Source organism: Halichoeres trimaculatus, unplaced genomic scaffold, assembly GCF_033239565.1.
Source record: "Halichoeres trimaculatus isolate MK-OKI-2021-1 unplaced genomic scaffold, fHalTri1.1 fHalTri1_scaffold_2, whole genome shotgun sequence".
Classification (NCBI taxonomy): Eukaryota; Metazoa; Chordata; class Actinopteri; order Labriformes; family Labridae; genus Halichoeres; species Halichoeres trimaculatus.
The window spans coordinates 3,628,060-3,648,602 of NW_027437180.1; the positions used below are offsets into that span (position 1 = coordinate 3,628,060).

General features: G+C 41.9%; 4 protein-coding genes across 4 annotated transcripts; 3 read left to right on the forward strand and 1 right to left on the reverse strand.

Annotated features, from left to right (window-relative positions):
• Nucleotides 1-2,466: 2,466 nt before the first annotated feature.
• On the forward strand, nucleotides 2,467-4,177 carry LOC141805889 (microfibril-associated glycoprotein 4-like). Its single transcript, XM_074691116.1, has 6 exons — nucleotides 2,467-2,584; nucleotides 2,773-2,922; nucleotides 3,171-3,209; nucleotides 3,283-3,379; nucleotides 3,598-3,765; nucleotides 3,919-4,177. The coding sequence occupies exons 1-6, from the start codon at nucleotides 2,573-2,575 to the stop codon at nucleotides 4,173-4,175; spliced, it is 723 nt and encodes a 240-aa protein (XP_074547217.1). The 5' UTR covers nucleotides 2,467-2,572; the 3' UTR covers nucleotides 4,176-4,177.
• Nucleotides 4,178-13,240: 9,063 nt separating this feature from the next.
• On the forward strand, nucleotides 13,241-13,624 carry LOC141806782 (histone H4). Its single transcript, XM_074692461.1, has one exon. It carries the CDS (start codon nucleotides 13,254-13,256, stop codon nucleotides 13,563-13,565), a length of 312 nt encoding a protein of 103 aa, XP_074548562.1. The 5' UTR covers nucleotides 13,241-13,253; the 3' UTR covers nucleotides 13,566-13,624.
• A 4,571-nt stretch (nucleotides 13,625-18,195) lies between these two features.
• LOC141806136 (histone H1-like) lies at nucleotides 18,196-18,853 on the forward strand. The gene has a single exon (XM_074691406.1). The coding sequence runs from the start codon at nucleotides 18,239-18,241 to the stop codon at nucleotides 18,851-18,853; it is 615 nt and encodes a 204-aa protein (XP_074547507.1). The 5' UTR covers nucleotides 18,196-18,238.
• Nucleotides 18,854-19,545: 692 nt separating this feature from the next.
• LOC141806938 (histone H2B 1/2-like) lies at nucleotides 19,546-19,929 on the reverse strand. The gene has a single exon (XM_074692668.1). It carries the CDS (start codon nucleotides 19,912-19,914, stop codon nucleotides 19,546-19,548), a length of 369 nt encoding a protein of 122 aa, XP_074548769.1. The 5' UTR covers nucleotides 19,915-19,929.
• Nucleotides 19,930-20,543: the final 614 nt, after the last annotated feature.

Here is a 20,543-nt window from a genome sequence, read left to right on the forward strand (position 1 = left end):
AAAGACCAATCAAGCTGTGTTTCAGAGAAAGCTGTGTGCTGCCAGGAGGAATACAGCAGCTGTCGCACAGAAACTGACCATTCTTTTGACCAATCTGCGGTCTGTTGAACCTCCACCTTCCTGTGTGTCCCTGCCCCCCAGTTGGTCTGGTTTATGTGCACTTGTGTTCCTAGATGAACCCACCTTTATTTTCTTCCCTGAGTCTGAACATCCCCACTGCTTTAAATGTTCACTCACTCCCCATCTTAATTCTGTTGTTAATTCTCATTCCGTTGCTAGGCGCTACCCAAGTAGCTGCCTGTTGCAGCAGCTCTCTTGTCTTTGTCCGTTTCTTGTAATTTTTTTGTCTCTTTTTCATAATCTTTGTATTTGGAGTGGATCATTACTTTGTATGGTTCATTGTCGGTCACGGACACCAAACTTTTTGTGGCTTCAGCGATATTTTTTACTACTTTTCTCCTGTGTTTGTCCGGAGATCCTACATGTAACCATGGCTGCATTGTTTTCATGCAAAATTAGCTGTTAGCAGCCTGTAGCATGTCAATGCTAACTAGCGTAGGGCTTGATGATTTCCCTCGAGCTGAGGAGGAGGAGGTGAGGACGACGTGCTGGTTCTCGGATGTGAGCTGGGAGGTGACAACGTGGACCTGTCCTTCCATCCATCGTTGTTGGGAATGTGGGATCTAGCCCCGGGGGATGGACGAGCTAGCTGTGCTAACCCAGCGGCATCGTGCTGTTCACGGACGTGGCTGACGAAGCTGCCATGGGACGCCGGCGCCACATTGGAGGAGCTTCGCCTGCTGTGAGCAGACAGGATCCAGGAGACAGAGACTGAACAGACTGCTGGGGAGGCTCAGTCCTGGACCCTGTGGAGGTGGAGACTGACTGGGCTGGAGAGTGGTGGACGAGTGGTGGACGGGATGTCGTCATCTAATTTTTTATGGACTTTTTTTTGCACTTCCTATACTCTTTCTTACTTTTGTTTTCTTAAATGCTGCGGTGACTCCTGAATTTCCCCTCGGGAGTAAATAAAGGTATTTTCTATTCTATTCTATTCTATTCTATTCTATTCTATTCTATTCTATTCTATCTTAAGTCCCGTTTCCACCAAGCAGTTCAGTTTGGTTTGTCTCAGTTCATCTCAGAAGTGCATGCATTTTGTGGCGTTTCCATTGGCTAAAACTGGGACAGGTCCCCAGATTACCGACCAGCACTGTCCCACTTTTTGGTACCTTTCTGTTGGGTTGCCAGACATACCAATCTGACTCCAAAAGGTGGGGCTACAAACACTGCAGTCTGTTGATTGGTCGAAAGAATTGTCACTTGCAGTACAAATGAGGGCTGCTGTATTCCTCCTGGCAGCACACAGTCTTCTCTGAAACAAAGCTTGATTGGTCTTTGTAATAAAGAGTCACATGCTAATCATAAAAAGATGATTTACTGGATGTCTTCCATCATTCCTCTTCATTTACTGTGTCATGTTTTTCTACTTTGTTGGATTTATTAGTGGGATACGCTGTGTTGCTGCCAGTGCGTTACACCGTTATGTAACTGACACAGCTATTGACATCCAGCTTTCATGCCACCAATCACGAGGGGGCATGATTAGCTGTGGAAATACAAATGGGATCCAACCCGTACCAAATTGTACTAATCCAAACCCGACTGCTCGGTGGACAGGGGGGTGTAGTATCCCTTGGCTTTTGGGGTAGTGGTAAAAATATGTACCGTCCCTGCGTCCCTGAGTTGGGAAAGGTATGGTGGGGGAGGAAGTAGAGGTAACAAGATATGCACTGCTGAGATTTGTTAATACTCAGGTTTCTACCACTGATGCTCTTGAGGTAGTCGCTATCTGCACTCTGGTCCTCCAAAACAGAGTGGACCTTGATCAGCTCACAACCGCCAGCGATGGTGTGTGCTCATCAGTTGGCACAACCTGTGGTAACATTAAACTGTTTCAGAAACATGACCATAATTCATGATGAACTTATGCCCAGACAAGTTACTGTGAAAGGGTTTAACCTTTACTCTTGGTTTACTTCAGGCACTTGACACCGTGTCCTACTCTTGCTCCTGTTCATCCTCCTTTTATTTGTTCACCTCCGGTGTAATTCCTTGTGCTCAGTGATTTCACTTTGAGTCCATCCAGCTACTCTCATGACCACAGTTTCTGAATTCCCTGTGGCGACCCCTTTTCTGACCCCGATCCACATGCCTGACCCAGACTCTGATGTTTGAAACCAGTCTTGGATGAACTAACAGGGGTTGTGAAATAAAAATTTCAGCCACAGAGGAAGTAGCTGGCAGAACTTTGCCTCACGACACTGGTTTGGTAAAGGGAAGTGTTTAACTCAGCATTAAATCGACATGTACTTTTGAAATTTGTTTTTTTTGTTCTCTTGACCTTTAATTTGACTTCGTGACGTCCTCATGTTTGTCTTACTGTATATAAGCAGGCGAGGGACTGGCCCTTGTTGAGCTTCTCTGCAGACTGTGCTACACTCTGATTCGATTGCTTTACCACAAGAGAAATTTCCAACACATTTTCTTCAGCTCGTCTGACCTCAGGATCATGACCATGAAGGTACGTAACTCAGTTCTTCTCTCCCACAGGAATTCCGTTTGATAACTGTGCCTGACAAAGTGTCGTACAATAAATCAGTTCAACCTGTTTGTGAGGGGGATTAGCCCCACCCCCCACCCCCACCCCAGAGCTCAGGTGGTCAGTAGGTTTACCTGCTGAATGACTCAGAGCCTGTACCTGTGTTCCAGCTGCTGTCAGTCTTCATCCTGCTGGCTCCTCAGCTGATCAGCGCCCAGCCCCTCCTGCCAGTCGACTGCAGTGACATCTACAACAATGACAACACTCGGCCCAGTGGAGTGTACACCATCTATCCTATAGGAGCCACGTCTGAGGTCCAGGTAGGTCTCTGTCTCTGGTTCACCTGGAGATGATGAAGGTGTTAGCGAGGATGACATCATCCCTGATAAAACATTCAGAGTTTAGTCCAGCAGCAGACTGCACCACAGAGTCATGTGTTCAGGGTTTCTGAACAGATCAAGTCTCTTAATCAGTGTGTGTGTGTGTGTGTGTGTGTGTGTGTGTGTGTGTGTGTGTGTGTGTGTGTGTGTGTGTGTGTGTGTGTGTGTGTGTGTGTGTGTGTGTGTAGGTGTTCTGTGACATGGTCTCCCTGGGAGGACGCTGGACGGTGAGTGTTTTAACCCATAAGTGATGCCAGGATCTGGTTTGTCAGCTGACCAGTCCTCTCTCTGATCCTCCAGGTCTTCCAGAGGAGGATGGATGGCTCGGTGAACTTCTACAGACCCTGGGACCACTACAAGAGAGGTTTTGGGACTACTGCTGGGGAGTACTGGCTGGGTGAGTGATGAGCCAGGACTCTGTGGACTCTGTTAGAACTTTCCTTCTTGATAAAGCTCAGCGTTAGAGCTGGATCAGCTCATGTTGGCTCTCTGATTAAAGTTTCTCTCCTGGTTGAGCTCCTTAGGTCTCCTCACCAAAGGGTTTGGGTGCAAATGTTTGAGTATGTCAGACTGCTGACAGTAAGAGGACCTGTCTCTCTGTGTGGTTGCTCTCAGGTCTTGAGAATCTCTTCTACATGACTCATCGAAAGAAGTACGAGCTGCTGGTGAACATGGAGGACTTTGATGGGAACAAAGTGTACGCTCGCTACTCCTCCTTCTCCATCGACTCAGAGGCCAACGGATACAGACTGAAGGTTTCTGGGTTCACTAATGGAGGGGCAGGTGAGTCTGTCACAGAGGTTATTTTGTGTTTGTTTGATATCATGGTACTGACCAATAAGATGACGTGTGACCTTATGATGCCTCTGCTGGTCCCCTCAGCTGTCTGGGTCTAAACTTTTAATGCTCTGACATCACTGTTCACCGTCTCTACAGGAGACTCCATGGGAGTTCACAACGGACAGAAATTTACCACCTTTGACAAAGACCAAGACGCTGCAACAAATACCAACTGTGCCAAATTATATTTGGGCGCGTTCTGGTACAATAGTTGCTACTCTGCAAATCCAAACGGGGTTTATCGTTGGGGTGCTGATGGTACGCTGAAGGGTGTTGGGGTGGCGTGGCATGACTGGAAAGGCATCAACTACTCCCTGAAGAGCATCAGCATGAAGATCCGCCCTGTGCAGTAGGCCTCCAGGTGTGAAGGCCTCCAGGTGTGAAGGCCTGATGAGTCCTCTTCTGTCTGATAATAAAAGAGCCATTGAGCAGAAGTCTGAGGTGTGTCTTTGTGTCATTCTGTCCTGACTCTCAGATAGAAAGATGATCTCCTTATAAATCAAATCTGTAGCAGAGTGGATGTACCACTGAGAGAATTTCTGAGTTTGAAGAATTCTGGGAAAAAACAAGGGGGGTTATCCTTAATTTTTTTTCCTAAAATATTGTGTTTTCAGGAATTGACAAGCTCAGGTAAAACCTATTTCAGTGATTTATTTAATAAACAGAGATGTTGACTTATTTGTTAACTGTGGTACAAAAAAAATGTTAAGTTTATCTTTGGATAAATGGAACTGGACAAATCCTTATTCTTGGAAGAACATGTGTGTCTACTAACCTACATTTAAAATTACAATCCCCACTTTATAAAGAATTTTTTTTTTTTTTTTACACTGGAACCCCTCATGTTTCAGAATGAAGTTAAGAGTCTGAATGTTTTTTCAAAAACCTCCTGAAATTCATGGTAACATCTGATTAGATCATAGTGAGCTACATATTTCACATCTGTTAGGTTCCTTAAATTTTTACTTAGAGATTTGGCAACAAACTATTATTTTAACAAACATAGTCGACAGTAGATTTCATGGTTGACAGGTAATATAGTTGACTGGACATGAATAGAACAATTTATTAATCAAATGACACACTCGTGAACTAAATAAATAATTTTTTCATGTTAGCAAACAGCAAATTGCATCTCTTAGTGGGTTTAGTTAAGACCTTTTGATATTGTGGTGACATAAAAAATAACACCGACTGGTTTACATGGATCACTTGCAAGTTGTTATGCATCAAAGGGCTGGGGCCTGTACTACAAAGCTGGATTAGCTCTTAGAGAGATAACTTGATGTCTTTTTGGACCAACATTTTTTCTTATGGGCTGTGAACAAACAATATCTTACTGATCATCATAACTGAGACACTGTCAGGGAAAAGTAGAAATGTGTGCAAATGGAATCTTTCATACTGACCACTTTGAAGGATGCTTCAATATTTATTTTGTATTTGCTCCCCACTGCTATTGAATCTGCCATACAAACTGCCTATAATGAGCCTTTTCCTTGGGATTTGTAGGAAAGTGGACTCTTTCTAATTATGAGGTCGGATATGATGCTGATCACACACACACTGACTGACAACATGAATGAATAAGGACCTGACTGCCCGTGTCGTCACATGATGAGATAGGTCTATTAATATCAGCATTTAGGAAATTAACGCATTCACAGAGTCGCTGATTTTTTTCAGCAATCCCTCCGGCTTCTCGCGGCCGCTGTCGTGTTGCTCCTGGCCTGGATAATACTGTGATACTCCTCGTATTTTTGCAGGATTATTTGCTGCTCCTCCGCCTTAAAGTACGCTGCTCTCTTCTCCCTTGTGGAAAATGCTCTGGGGCCACTAACCACGCCCGTTTCATGTGTGCGTGCTAGAGGTAAGATCGGGCCTTAAAAATCCAGCCCGACCCAACCCAGGCCCGCAGTATCAAAGCCCGACCCGGCCCGAGCCCGATCAATTATCTTGATTTGCAGGCCCGAGCCCGAAATAAACCCAAAATTTTATGTGGCAAGTTTTCTAAATGTTAAAATAATCAACATATTTTCATGCTCATTACAAATACATTTACACTGTGAAAAAACGCTGGAAAAGTTTGTTAAAGATATTTCTGTGTGTGACATGGACGCGCCTCTCTGACGAGGAGAGGAACAGCAGCAGGAGCAGGTCTCTGGGCTTCACTAGATCACAAGGAAGGGCATCTGAGATACACGGGGTAAAGCCTCCAGAGTGCAGCAGGTTCACTATAGTCTTCGTTACCAGAGGCGGAAACAAAGAGACTTTATAAATCCTCCGCTGGAGACGGCGCGCACAGATAAATCCATTCAAACATGTTTCTGGACCAGCTGCTGTTTGCAGAAGTCAAACCTGCTGAGGTAGGTGGTAGGGCGGTCAGCTCGGTGTTAAGTGCGTATTGTGCGGCTTTTCAGTCTCGGGTCTCGTCCTCTTGAACATCTGGCATTGAGCGCTGCGTAAAGTGCGCACATGTCCCGAGCCGTGTATTTGGTTATTTCAGACTTCAGTCAGCAATGGCTCGTGAAACAGGTGCCACTGCCTCTGGTTGGAAAAGCAGAGCCCCAAAGCTTCCTAGTATGCTTTTGACTATGAGTGTGTAGGGTCGGGAAGGTAAAGGGACAGGAGGAGGAGGTAGTCTGCGCCGTCTGCGGCTCCTGTGTAGTAGTTACATAGCAAGTACCATACAGCGCCTTCTCTGTTTTATCCCAATTATTTATTCTATACCAAGTATTCCTTTAGTTTAATATCCATACATTGTTTTAGTATACAAGACAGTATATATAAATGTAAATTTGTTTTAAAAAAATTAGCGAGAGAGAAGCCCGACCCGACCCAACCCAAAGTTAATAATTGACATTTTGGGCTCGGGCTTAAGATCTTACCTCTACACTGGATTGGCTGAGGAAACCACATTTACTCTCCATCCAGGAAGGTCCCCATACAACCAAAACATCGACATCCAGGCAGAGGACGGGTTGAGACAGACATAGACACTGACATACATGTATAGAGACCCAAAGAAGACAATTGAGCAGGATTATTCCTGTAAAAGTTTACATTTTATTTTATTATTTTAAAGAAAATCCTGAAGACCCAACCTTCAAATGAGGATTTAGCGCGTACTGCCTGCTGTCACCATGGAGTTGGAGAACTCAGATGGATGGGTCACAGGCTACTGCACAGGAGGTGAGAGCTGTGTCCAATGTGGCTCGCTGTGACACTCAGGCCATCGTTGTGCACACAAAGCAGCTGGTCAGTGCTGTGTCTGGGACAATGACCGTTAATGCCCTGGCAACAGTTGGGAGGTCATTCAGTGGCAGTGGTCCAGCTCTCCGGAGAGCATAAAAGACGGGTGTTCATTATGCACAGGTGGAGACCAGTGCAACCGCAGAAAACACAAACCCACATTTACAAAATGTAAAGCTCAAAAATGGCGTTGTTGGACACACGATACATCCCCATCATTTTTATTTCTGTCAGTCCAAACACATTGATACAAGCACAGGAGATTCTCTCTCCTTCCTCTCCTTCATTGTACCTCTGCCTCCTTCTCACCACAATTAAGTGAATTCAATTTAAGGGGACCACAATGTTCAACATAAATGTCACCGTTAGATGCATTGTACCGGAGTTAGCTTAAAGCTAGTTTACATCTGCAGTCCCTTGGCAGGTCACAATTAAACACACACACACACACACAAACACACTCACACACACACACACACACACACACACACACACACACACACACACACACACACACACACACACACACACACACACACACACACACACACACACCTGCACAGGCATCTAAGTGAGGACAGACAATTCACGTTGGGACTGAGGACCACCTTTTCTGCTATACTTGGAGACAAATGGATCTTGCACTTCAACACAAGGTGGCCCTCTAACTCCAGTTTCCTCCTCAGCTTTTTGAAAAATACAAAGGAAGAATACCATGAGAAAAAGTTCTGTACTATTTCATTGAGGACCTTTTCATTGAAGTTTTACTGGGTCCATTTCTGGTTGGACTGTTTTTTTTTTTTTTTTTTAATAGCTTTTATTTATTCTTTTCTCCCTTTTTACGTTTTACTGTGGACTCATAATGTAATAATAAATCATTTTAGGTGTGTTTTATGGGAATTGGAGAATTTTAGGTCAATAAATAAGCAGAATATGCATAATGTTTTGTCCCTTAAAAATATTGCATCAAAGTACAGTTGTACTTTTATTGTAAAATTACAGTATGGCATAATACTAACCGCACAAGATGTTCTATTTTTTACCCTGGTGGATCTGTTTGTTTATTCTGGGTGTTTTGTCACTGGGAATTTAGAGCTCATTGCAGCAGTTTGTCTTTTTTGACTCATTTTTACAACATTTACTTTTTTTTCTAAAGGCTGGTCTGTGTGATGGGTTCTACATTAACTTTTTATATATGAATCTTTACTAACTTTAATTCCTGTGGACTGTGGATGAAATGGATGTGTGCCAGTAGACAAGCTGCTCTCAGTCACTTCCTGTTGCCCACAGATACTTTACAAGACAATTCAGGCTGTATTCAGACCAGAAAAGTCCTTTGGTCCACTTGTTTGGTCCGGACCAAAAGCAGACTTTATTTTATTTTTTTGTTTGGTGCGGTTCGTATTCAGATTGTAGTTTTTGCACTATGGACTATATTCTGTAAGCACATCCACGTGTGTGACGATCAGTGCTCTCATTAGACAGCACTGACAAAGACGGCACACAGAATACAGACCCGGAAATGGAGGTAAACATGTGTGTTTGTGCTCTTATTAGAGCTGCAAAATCATTTTCAGTTTCAAGAGCAGCTCCTTCAAAGCAGGCTCTACAACACCGTTTACAATTTTGGAACAGCGAAGACGAATGGAGCCGCTATGCTCTGTGTGTCCTGACCCACTAGCAGCAGGGCTAAACAGAAGACGTAGGATCAGGTATGAACTAAAGACGGTTAGGTTACGGTGGCTTTATAGGCCCAAAAGGCACATGTATCCTGTAGTTAGTTCGGATGGACCTTGGTTTGTATTCTGACCTGCACCGGAGAACCACGAACCACACCAGAGTTCATTTGGAAGCGGACCGAGACCACCTCAACAAAAGAGTCTCGGTCCGGTTGTTTGGTCCACACAAGGGTTCGTATGTGTCTTTTCACACCTGCATGAAAAATCTGCACCAGCGTAGGAAACGAACCCTGGTCCGTTTCAAGTGGACCAAACAGTCCAGGCCTTAAAACATGTTTATTGTGGCTCTTCTGTGGAGGAATTGTCTGCATTGTCAAAGACAATGAATCAACATCTTTGGAAAGATTTGTCAGAGGGAACAAACTAAAATACTGAGGATGCGGTTAGATTCCAGTCAAACTGTGCACCAAATTCAGTTTATTGGACACTAGAGAGAATTCCCAAACAGAGTGAGATGAAAATTGACACAATGTTAACAGCAAGCCTTTTGGACAGCTCAGGGCCCAGGACCCTGAAGAGGTGTATACCAGTGTTACCCAACCCTGGTCCTGGAGGACCCCTACCCTGCATGTTTTTGATGTTACCCCACTCCAGCACACCTGATTCAAATGAATGGCTCATTATCAGGCTCTAGTAGAGCTTGTCAACATTCCTATCAAACTAATATATTTAAATAAATAAAGTTTAATCAGAGCTTAAACTTGTGTTTTACTTATGAATAACAGAAACTATTTCTTTTAATCTTTAGAAATCCTGAGTTAGAAACTAAATTAGGTTTTTCTTTGCCTTAACTAAAGAAATAATTTCAACAAGATGAAATTTGTACTCATTTATGATTCTTTTCAAAAATGTTAGTATTTTATCACGTAGTTCATTGTTAAGGAGACAAACAACGAGAACAGAGAACAAAGGGACGCAGGCACGTGCAGAGCGCAGGCCCTGCGCGCACCCCTGCAAGCATCGTCAGGATTTTACCAAACTACGATTGGTTGAAGAGTTAGGATTCTCACCGGCTGCCTCTTTGGGTTTTGCCAGCTCCACTTTTTCCCTTTAGTTCTGAATTTCTCAGGGAGCACAGCAGCAGACGCGCGTCCCTCACCTGCTACTTCAGGAGCGTAATTTGAAAGTCAAACCGGAAGGAGATGTGCGCATTTAAGCGGTCAAATGTGATGATTATTTAACGATTTATCATCTACAATATTCCCTTTTCCCCTGGTAAGCAGCATTTGGTGACCATTCATGTGTAAAGTTCTCATTTATTTGTTAATCTTCAGAACTGCACGTGAGTATTTTTATTTGATCGAAACTTAACGAAATAAAACGCATAAATAACCTAGTCTCTCTTTAATTCTTTTCTTCCTCAGATTAGTCCAGATTTAAAGGCTGTTTTTCCTAAGCCGTTTTTAACCTTTTACTAAACTTAAAGTTTGACTCGACACACACTTAGAAAAAAGAAAATTGAGAATAAACAGAATTAAAAGACTGAGGAACAGCTATCATTACACATGAGTAAACAAGGAGTTTAAACTAAAATTATAATTAAATTCATAAGAAATTAGATAAAAAAATACTGTAAGAATGGGAAGGTTAATAAATGAAATAATATAATAAAATTTGAATAAATAATTTGGTAGAATTAGATGACCTTAAACCAGATGTTTCTTAAAAGCAGCAAAGAGTAGGACGATAAAAAGAAAAGCAGTTGACATAGAATAAATTCTATATAATAAATCTGATGTGAATATAGAGGAAAAACAAAATGAGAGAATTAAAAATATACAAAATAATTAATATAATAATAATAATAATAATAATAATAATAATAATAATAATAATAATAATAATAATAATACAAAATTAAATAAAAAAGAACATACCAACAACCACTCTGCCTCTTTTCGTTTTTAATGTGTGACACTCTCAGAAGTTAACAAGGGATTTTCATCTGTGAAAGATAAACACCAGTATGAGTACCTAAATCCTCATATTTTAAGGCTCTTGTTGGTTAAAAAGAAGTGTTTTTTTATTTAAAAAAAATTGATTTCAAAATAATTTCCAAATTTCAAATAGTTTGAACAGAATAGAAGAGAAGAGATTTCAAGCACCTCAAAAATACGACAGTTCAACAAAACAGTAACCTCAATAGATAACTTTATGGATCTAAGCATCTTAGATGTCGTACCCAATTCTAAAAATTGTACAGGTAGATTTAAGAAAGCGAGTCACTAAAAACAGATGAGGGCTGCAAGTATCATTCACTTCACATTTGATGTTACTTTCCACTGTTGTCTCAGTAAATATATTTGTCTATGAAATGGCTATAAGGCGTGATTTTTTTTGTTTTGTTTTATACAACAAAAATGTTTACTTATAAAATTGTATAAACCAGAGTGAGGAACCCTCACATTTAAGAAGCTAAAACTAGAAAATATGTTAAAAGAAAAATCAATGCAATCAAAAAAGCTGCAGATAATGTTCTTTTCCACAATGGCCTTTTGTTTCATAACGTCATTTTTCATCAGAATGACGTGGTCTGTCAATCAAAGCTAGAGGGTGGGACCTCTGTTTGATCCTTTAAGATCATTTAGTTTAAGAGGGGTCCAGCTGCAGACCTCCGCTCTCAGCTGCTTGAGGAGAAACTCTGAAACTGACTTCTCTCCTTCAGCCATTCTGTCTCAAACGTGTCATGTCCTCCTGTTTTCAGCTCTTCAGTCTTCTCAGCATTAGTGATAGGTCTCCAGGTTTGAATCCATGCTGCTGCTGCAATGTCTGTGTAAAGGATCAGCCAATCACATTACTGGCTCTACTGTGCTTTGATTGACAGACCAAGACATTATGATGAAAATTATGATATAAAAAGGCCATGGTGGAAAAGGACATCATGAAATAAAATTTAACTTTGTAGAAAATGTTTCTTTTCTTTTATCAAAGCTTTGATAATAGATAAAAGTCTTTATTTCAGTAAAGTATGAACTTGTTTTAAAAAATCATTATATAATATTTTATTATAGTAATTTGATATTACAGAAAAATAAAACTTATTTTATAATAATAATGCCATATTTCACAATTTTATGGTCATTTTACATATTTTTTCTGTTATTTATCAAAATGGTTTCTATTTAAATATGTTGTTTTTATTTATTTGATTATGAACCTTTTTGGGTTCCATTAAAAACTGAATGAACAACTGATAAACTAACAATGTTGCATTTGACCAGTAAAGTGATCTGTGTGTTTCTAAACAGGACACAGAATAAACAGAGAGCAGGTTTTCTCCATGTGAAAGTCTTTAACAGGTTAAAAACACAGATAAAGATCCATTATTATTTATATTTTATACCCTCCAAACATGGTTCTGCTCAGTTTTGACTCATACCAAGAAATCACTCGTGGTAATTGTTTGATTTTGCAGGTTCAGGTCATATTTCTATGTCAAGGCACTGTCTGACCTCTGGGTGATGTCTGTTCTCTTTCTGCACCGTGTATGATCACTCCAAGGCTGTTTTACTGTCTCACTGTTGAAGGGTTCCCCCATGGCCCTTCAAAGACCAGCAGGTGTCAGTCTCTGTGGGAACCAAAGACAAAGTAGGGGAACAAAGATTGTTCCTGTGACTGTGTTGAACTCTATCACCACTGTCACTTTACAAATTATAAACAAATGGTCTGTGCAGCAATTACATCAAAATCAATCACATTTAAGTTAATCCCTACACTGTGTAAGAAATAAAAACGAAATCCTCTCCTCTCTCTTCATTTCTTTGCTTCTCTCCGTGCATCTCTGGAGAAGTGACCAAGAAGCAAGTAGAGAAAGCAAGGATGAAACTACGGAGCTTTAGGATTCACCCAGAGGTTCTCCAAAATTACCTGGAAGAGCTGAAACTCAGCTGTGAGGAAACAAATCTAGATAATCTACAGAAGCTCAGAAAATTTGAATAGGATATGTTGACATCAAACTTTGCCTTTAAAATGGATAATAAATAATAAGTAAGTAAATAAATAAAAAAATAAAACTAAATAAATATATAAATAAATACAGGATGAAGGATTAAATCTACTGCTTTTTACAACTGGTGATAGTTCGTTCAGCATCCTACTACTCGAGAAAACGAACCAAATCAGTTCGTTTTCTTCATTCTCTGTGTTTGAACAAACTCAGACAAACAGAACCCTAAGTGTCCTTCAATTTGATTGACTGATAAAATCAGTCCACTGCAGGTTAGGTCGGAAACATTCTGGTCCCAGATATGAAGTCCTAATCTCCGCCTCTGAGGAGAGGTCAGTGGATGGCGCTGATCCGCGGAGGAGCTTTCAGCCGCCATCGAAATCAAGGAAGAAGAAAACATGCACCCTGTCTTCTTTCAAGTTCTCCGCTAACATTTAAATCACTGTTACTTGTGAAGCTGAAACCACTCGACATTGAAATAAGCTGCATCAGCCATGAGTGGAAGAGGAAAGGGAGGAAAAGGACTCGGTAAAGGAGGCGCTAAGCGTCACCGTAAAGTCCTCCGTGATAACATCCAGGGCATCACCAAGCCCGCTATCCGCCGTCTGGCTCGCCGTGGCGGAGTCAAGCGGATCTCCGGTCTGATCTACGAGGAGACCCGCGGGGTGCTCAAGGTCTTCCTGGAGAACGTGATCCGTGACGCCGTCACCTACACCGAGCACGCCAAGAGAAAGACCGTGACCGCCATGGACGTGGTTTACGCTCTGAAGAGACAGGGACGCACTCTTTACGGATTCGGAGGTTAAACCATCGACACCACACTGCTTCAAAACTCAAAGGGCCTTTTCAGGGCCACACACTCATCCTGTAAAGAGCTGAGTTCTCGTCGTCAATCTGATCCATTAACTGTTCAATGTTAGCGCAGACAAGTTCGATCCATGTCGAGAAAGTTTCAGGACTGTTGTCCACATCCGGGATAGGGAGTTTGACTGTTTTCAGAGAGCTTGGACTTGGCTCGACTCCCAGAACAGTCGACCCCTTCAGCTCCCGAGTGGCTCCCAATTCACTTCCCAGTAGCCTCATATTTTTACCTAACCTGGAAAACACCACTTGTGTTCTGATGTCTGCTTTAGCGTTCTTGAAGAAGTCTCTTTGCCTCTTTGAAATAGAACATTCGTTATCGACCCCCCTTGGGAGATTTTATTTGTCACATCAGCTCACAAAAATTGCAGTAATGCAATAACTAAAAATAGAATGATGATAACAGAATATGAAATGAGAAATTTGAAGTCATATAAAGAAATACAAGAAAAAATAATGTAGAAAAAAAGTACTATTTACATATTTAGCGATTCTTTTTGTTAATACCATACCATACCAGCTTTATTTATAGAGCACTTTTAAAAACAACCACAGCTGTAGACAAAGTGCTGTACAGGTAGATCAAATGAAATGATAAAAACAGATAATTAAAAACAGACAAATAAAAGAAAAACATTTTAAAAACAATAAAAAGCAAATAAAAAGCAAGTAAAAGGGAATAAAAGAAAATAAAAGAGAATAAGACCAGGCAAAGAAACTCAGTCTCGCTGGAGTTAAAAGCCAAAGAATAAAAATGGGTTTTAAGACGTGTTTTAAAAGTGGACAGTGAAGGGGCCTCTCTAATGTGCAGGGGAAGACAGTTCCACAATCGGGGAGCAACATTAGAGAAGGCCCTGTCCCCTCTGAGCTTCTTCCTGACCCTTGGTACCTGCAGGAGCAGCTGGTCAGCCGACCTGAGGGACCGAGAGGGTGAGTAGGGCTGAAGAAGCTCAGAGAGGTAAGGCGGGGCAAGGCCATTTAAACATTTAAAAACAAACATAAGAATTTTAAAATCAACCCTAAAAGTCACAGGCAGCCAGTGGAGTGAAGCCAGTACTGGGCTGATGTGCTCTCTTTTTCTTGTACCGGTTAAAAGTCGTGCAGCGGCGTTCTGGACCAGCTGCAGACGGGAGAGCAGGGACTGACTCACTCCAACATAAAGTGCGTTGCAATAATCCAAACGTGATGAGATAAAAGCATGGATCACTGTTTCAAAGTGCTGCCTGGACATAAAAGATTTGACCTTTGCCAACCGCCTTAAGTGATAAAAACAAGACTTCACAACATTTTTAATTTGGCTGTCTAGTTTAAAATCACTGTCCAGCTTAAAACCCAGATTGGTAACAGTTGATTTAAAATAAACTGTCAGGGGTCCAAGATCAACAGAGGTGGACTCACAGGGCCCACTTGGTCCAAACACCATAACCTCTGTTTTCTTTTCGTTACAGTTTAAAAAGTTCAGGGCCAACCAAGATTTAATGTCTTCAAGACAAGCAAGGGGGGGTTTGACTGAGAAGCCATCTTTTGCTTTTAATGGCACATAAATCTGACAGTCGTCAGCATAGCAATGGAAGGCTATTCCATGCTTTGTAAGTATAGACCCCAGAGGCAGTATATACAAAGAAAAGAGTAATGGCCCCAAGACTGAGCCCTGTGGGACCCCACATGACAGAGGAGCAGAAGATGACTCTGAGCCTAAAATATTAACACTGAAGGACCTATCAGTCAGATAGGATTTAAACCAATCAAGTGCAGTGTCACATAGGCCCACTTGGTTTTTTAAACGAGATATAAAAATACTGTGGTCCACTGTGTCAAAAGCAGCAGTTAAATCAAGTAAAACCAGCACAGCATAATCACCAGAATCACAGATGGAGTATATATCATTAAAAACTCTAACTAAAGCAGACTCTGTGCTATGGAGGGCTTTAAAACCTGATTGAAACATTTCCAGTGTCCCATTTCTGTCTGTAAAAGTTTTTAGCTGACAGAACACAACCTTCTCTAAAATCTTTGAAAGGAATGGCAGCTTAGAAATGGGCCTAAAATTAGCCAACACAGACTGGTCAAGACCAGGTTTCTTGAGTAGGGGCTGCACAACAGCATGTTTAAGTTTAGCGGGGACCACACCAGATGCCAAACTAAGATTAACAATGGAAAGGATATACAAGGCAATGCTTGGGAACACCTCTTTAAAGAATCGTGGCGGCACAGGATCATGGGGGGAGCCTGAGGGCTTGAGACCACGCACCACATCCTCTAAGAAAGACAGACTCACAGGCTCAAACTTATTAAAAGCAGCAGAGCAAGGTGCAGAGACAGAGGGGTCAGAGTCTGGAGATGTAATGGAAGCTCTTGTCGAGGCAACCTTTCCAATAAAAAACATTAAGAACTCCTCACACACTTCAGGAGAAGCTTCAAGGCAAGTAGTTGGTGGAGGATTAAGAACAAAGTTGATGGAGCTGGTGTCTTCTCCTCACTGAGTGGGGACCAGTCTCCTGACAGAGTGTCTCCTCTGCTGTCCATAGCAGAGATGCTCTCACTTATTGGGAGTATCCTACATCCTCACATGCATCTCTGCCATGCTATCAATCAAAATAAAGTCCTGCCATGAGCAGAGCTGAGTGACTGAGGAGCTGAGCAATGAAAGGAAAGAAGTTTGGCTCCAGCTCTCAGGAGGGGATTCAGCTCTTCTGAATCATGATGAAGCGTCGGCTCTGAGAGCTGCAGCTTTTGAGCACCACACATCACTGGTGTCAATAACTGGCCTTTGGTGGACAACAATAAGGTTAGAACAATGATTTAAAACTTAAAAATATCACATTTATTAGTATTATTATTATTATTATTATTATTATTATTATTAAACTTGTGGTCAACACTTATTGAATTTTGACTTTTTTTTCTTGGGGTCAAATTTGACCTTTTACGTGTCCATGGCGCTCTGACACCTGAGAGCTGGCTACAAAAGCCAGAGCTGAGTTTCCATTGATGGTAAATAACATTTCATCTCTTCTTGAATTAAAACCAGTGGATTCTTTTATATTAACTATAGATAATTCATCAATGTTTTCTGGTAAACATGTCTTCAGTTCAGTATGGATACAGTGACTCCATCAGGCTGATCCTTCAAAGAGACGAGCACTCAGTGAAGAAACTGTGGAGAATTCCTTCAATTGATATTTAATTATGAAAAAAACAGGACATGAAATAACAGTTTGCTCTGTGTTTTTTTCCTCTTTGAAATGATTACATGTGAATGGAACAAAGTTAGTTTTCGATATGTATTGCTTTAGATTAAATAACGAGCAGTTGATTTACGGGCCACGGACTATTTAGATTTTTCATTTGATTTGTCAGATCATCCTGACCCAGAAGTTGTGTCACTTGTTGAGTTTGTTGTAATGAAACACAGCTGACCATCCACACGCATGGAACTACCATAAAAGCAGCTTCATCTTTGCTCTCCTGACAGAGAAGCTCCTCCTCAACAACTTCCTGCTCACAATGATCAGACAAATTGAATAATCAAATAAAAAAAGTCATGTGGCATGTAATTCAACTTACCTTTATTGTAAATAACAATAAAAAAATAAACAGGAAACTGAAAAACAAAGATTATTTTTTCTTTATTTGTTTTCATTTTAAATAGGATTAACTGAAGAAAGAGGAATCAGGGAGATTAAAATGATGGAAATGTTGATAACAATGTTTGCACAAGTGCCTAAAGAGAGAATTTTGGGGTGAAATAAAAATATAAAAAACATAAAGTTGATACTTTCCAGTAACATCTCTGCCATTTTAACACTTTTATTAAATGCTATTAAAAATACAAATTTTGTGCTAAAAAGATTGTGAGAATATTTCCAGACCAGATCACTTTCAATAAAACAATCGTTAAAAAGTCTCTCATTATAACCTTGATGTTTTCCCTAAACAAAGATCCAATTACTAAGTGAACACAAACATACATATGGTGATGTAACTTCTCAAAAGTAAAGATTTTTTCATTTAAATCAATTTTTTCTAACACTGGACATCACAAGAGTCACCTTCTGTCACAGTGAGAAACTGTACAGTCCTCAGCCTGCATCAGTGTGTTTGCTGCTTCCTCAAAAACACCATATTCTAAATAAACCTTAACCTGTGGATAACTTTTCTTCTTTGGTGTCTCTACAGAAACTTGTAAACAACAGAAAGGAAAGGTGTTTTAGTGTATTGATGCGTTTTACATGGATTTATTAAAGAAAAGAGAAGGACAAGTCGATGAGCAGCTGCTATCACCATGATCAATCTGTGATGTTTGGAGTCTCCCTGAACAAAAGCTCAACAACCTGAGAGACAAACATGAGTTCAGTGTGAAGAGGAAAAGCTCCAGTATCTCCTACTTTTACAATCAGCCTCGATCTCTCAAAGAACACTTAGTTTGGAGCATTTTTAGGGAAAGAGAAAACACAAGTTGTCTGACTTTCAGACTGAGTGGACGAGCTGCTGCTTGCTTGAGTCTCTACGGTTCTCATGTGTGCTTTAAGGACAGCCTCCCGCTCAGGATTTATCAACTCTACACCCAGAGAATCCTCCTCACGTCTCCTGTTGCGTTCACTGAACTGAGTAAACTATGGCAGAAGTAGCTCCAGCTCCCGCCGCTGCTCCGGCCAAAGCGGCCAAGAAGAAGAGCAGCAAGCCGGCCAAGAGCGGCCCCAGCGTGGGCGAGCTCATCCTCAAAGCCGTGGCTGCCTCCAAGGAGCGGAGCGGCGTGTCGCTGGCTGCTCTCAAGAAGGCTCTGGCTGCCGGAGGATACGATGTGGACAAGAACAAGGCCCGCGTCAAGACCGCTGTCAAGAGCCTTGTGGCAAAGGGAACTCTGGTCCAGACCAAGGGCACCGGGGCCTCCGGATCCTTCAAGATGAACAAGAAGGTGGTAGAGAAGAAGGTCAAGAAGCCCGCAAAGAAAGCCGCTCCCAAAGCCAAGAAGCCAGCAGCCAAGAAAGTAGCAGCGGCCAAGAAGCCAAAGGCCGCTAAGAAGGCAGTGACCCCGAAGAAGGCCAAGAAACCCGCAGCGGCCAAGAAAGCTGCAACCAAGAGCCCCAAGAAGGCCACTAAGAGTCCCAAGAAGACCAAGCCCGCTAAGAGTCCCAAGAAGGCTGTGAAGAAGGCCCCTGCAGCCAAGAAAGCCCCCGCGAAGAAGGTGGCCAAGCCCAAAGCCAAGAAGACAGCAGCCAAGAAGAAGTGAGCTGTTATCATCTTAGCATTCAATGAAGAAACAAAACGGCTCTTTTAAGAGCCACACACCTCTCACTAAATGAGTCTTTCCTACTCAGCAAAGGTTGCCATGTCCGCGCTTTTCCTGCTGAATGCAGCTCATTTGATGCTTTCTTCATTTTTTATTTTATTTAATTTTTTTTTTTGTCTGTTTTGTTTTGCATTAGTCTGTGGGAGAAGTGAGTCTCCATGGGTGTGGATTATAAATTAGCAATAATGTATAAAGCGACCGTACTGCAAAGTGATACTGGAAATGTCATCATCAGACCCTTGGTGTCAGCGTCCACTGATTACTTTAGAACAGAGCAGCAACAAGTATTAATCTAAATGATTGAATCATGATTTTACTACAAGTCAGCAAGGTTGCCATTTCAGCGCATTTTCCGCCCAATCCAGCGCCTTTCTTAACATGTGTAACACGTGTGTGCTGAGTGGATATCTGTGGACTTGGATTCACTTTTAATTAGCTAATAACAATAATAAACGTCAACATCGAGTTTCGAGTCGAGGAAATCGAGTGGGAAATTAAAAGCGTCGTCACTCGATCAACATTATGGACACAAGCACGAACAGATGTCACATACTCAATGGTACGAGGATCTCTTTAGAGGTGAGTGGGTGGCTCTTAAAAGAGCCGTTGGTTTGGTTTGATAGCAGAGCTGTTTACTTGGAGCTGGTGTACTTGGTCACAGCCTTGGTGCCCTCGGACACGGCGTGCTTGGCCAGCTCACCGGGCAGCAGCAGGCGGACGGCGGTCTGGATCTCCCGCGACGTGATGGTGGAGCGCTTGTTGTAGTGAGCCAGACGAGAGGCCTCACCGGCGATGCGCTCGAAGATGTCGCTGACGAACGAGTTCATGATGCCCATAGCTTTGGACGAGATCCCGGTGTCGGGGTGGACCTGCTTCAGGACTTTGTAGACGTAGATGGCGTAGCTCTCCTTCCTGGTCCTCCTCCTCTTCTTGCCGCTCTTGGTGGCTTTAGACACGGCTTTCTTGGAGCCCTTCTTGGGCGCTTTCACTGTCTCAGGCATATTTGCTGGTCGATCACTCAGACTATGAGGAGCTGCAGCCGGGGGCGCTTTATTAAAGGCTCCTCCATGCAGATAAAGCCGTGCTGCAGCTCATTGAGGATTGGCTGGGACTGGAGTTTGGACTGGGGTCTGAACTGAGGGGGGAGGTTTCGGCTTTGTCTCAAATTCTTGCGCGGTTCCCGCTTCATCTGTGCGCCGTGCGCCAAATTTCTTTGTGCGTCCTGACAAAGTGATTTGTCTTCGTGTCCTGATTCTGAGTAAAAGCAGGACAGAGAATGATAAGAAGAGTTTGGAAAAAGGAAAAGCAAGTTTTCAGCAGCTGCATCAGACTTTTAGAAAGCACAGAAGGCTTTGGAGATCATTTTCCTCCTGTGATAAAAGCTTTGTGCAGTTTGTCAGATTATTATCTGGTCTGATTTATTTGAGATTTATCACTCGAACATACAGCTCCAAATTCTTACTAATAATAAGGGTTTACTTTTCCCCAGCGTTGAGCACACATTCTCAAAAATGAATGTGAATTTCTAACACTTTTTTTTTAATTTTAGCATCAAAATCAGACTTTGTATTTTTAAAAAAACTTCATATTTCCAACACCTATTATTTTGTCTTACTTTGATTCGGTTTCA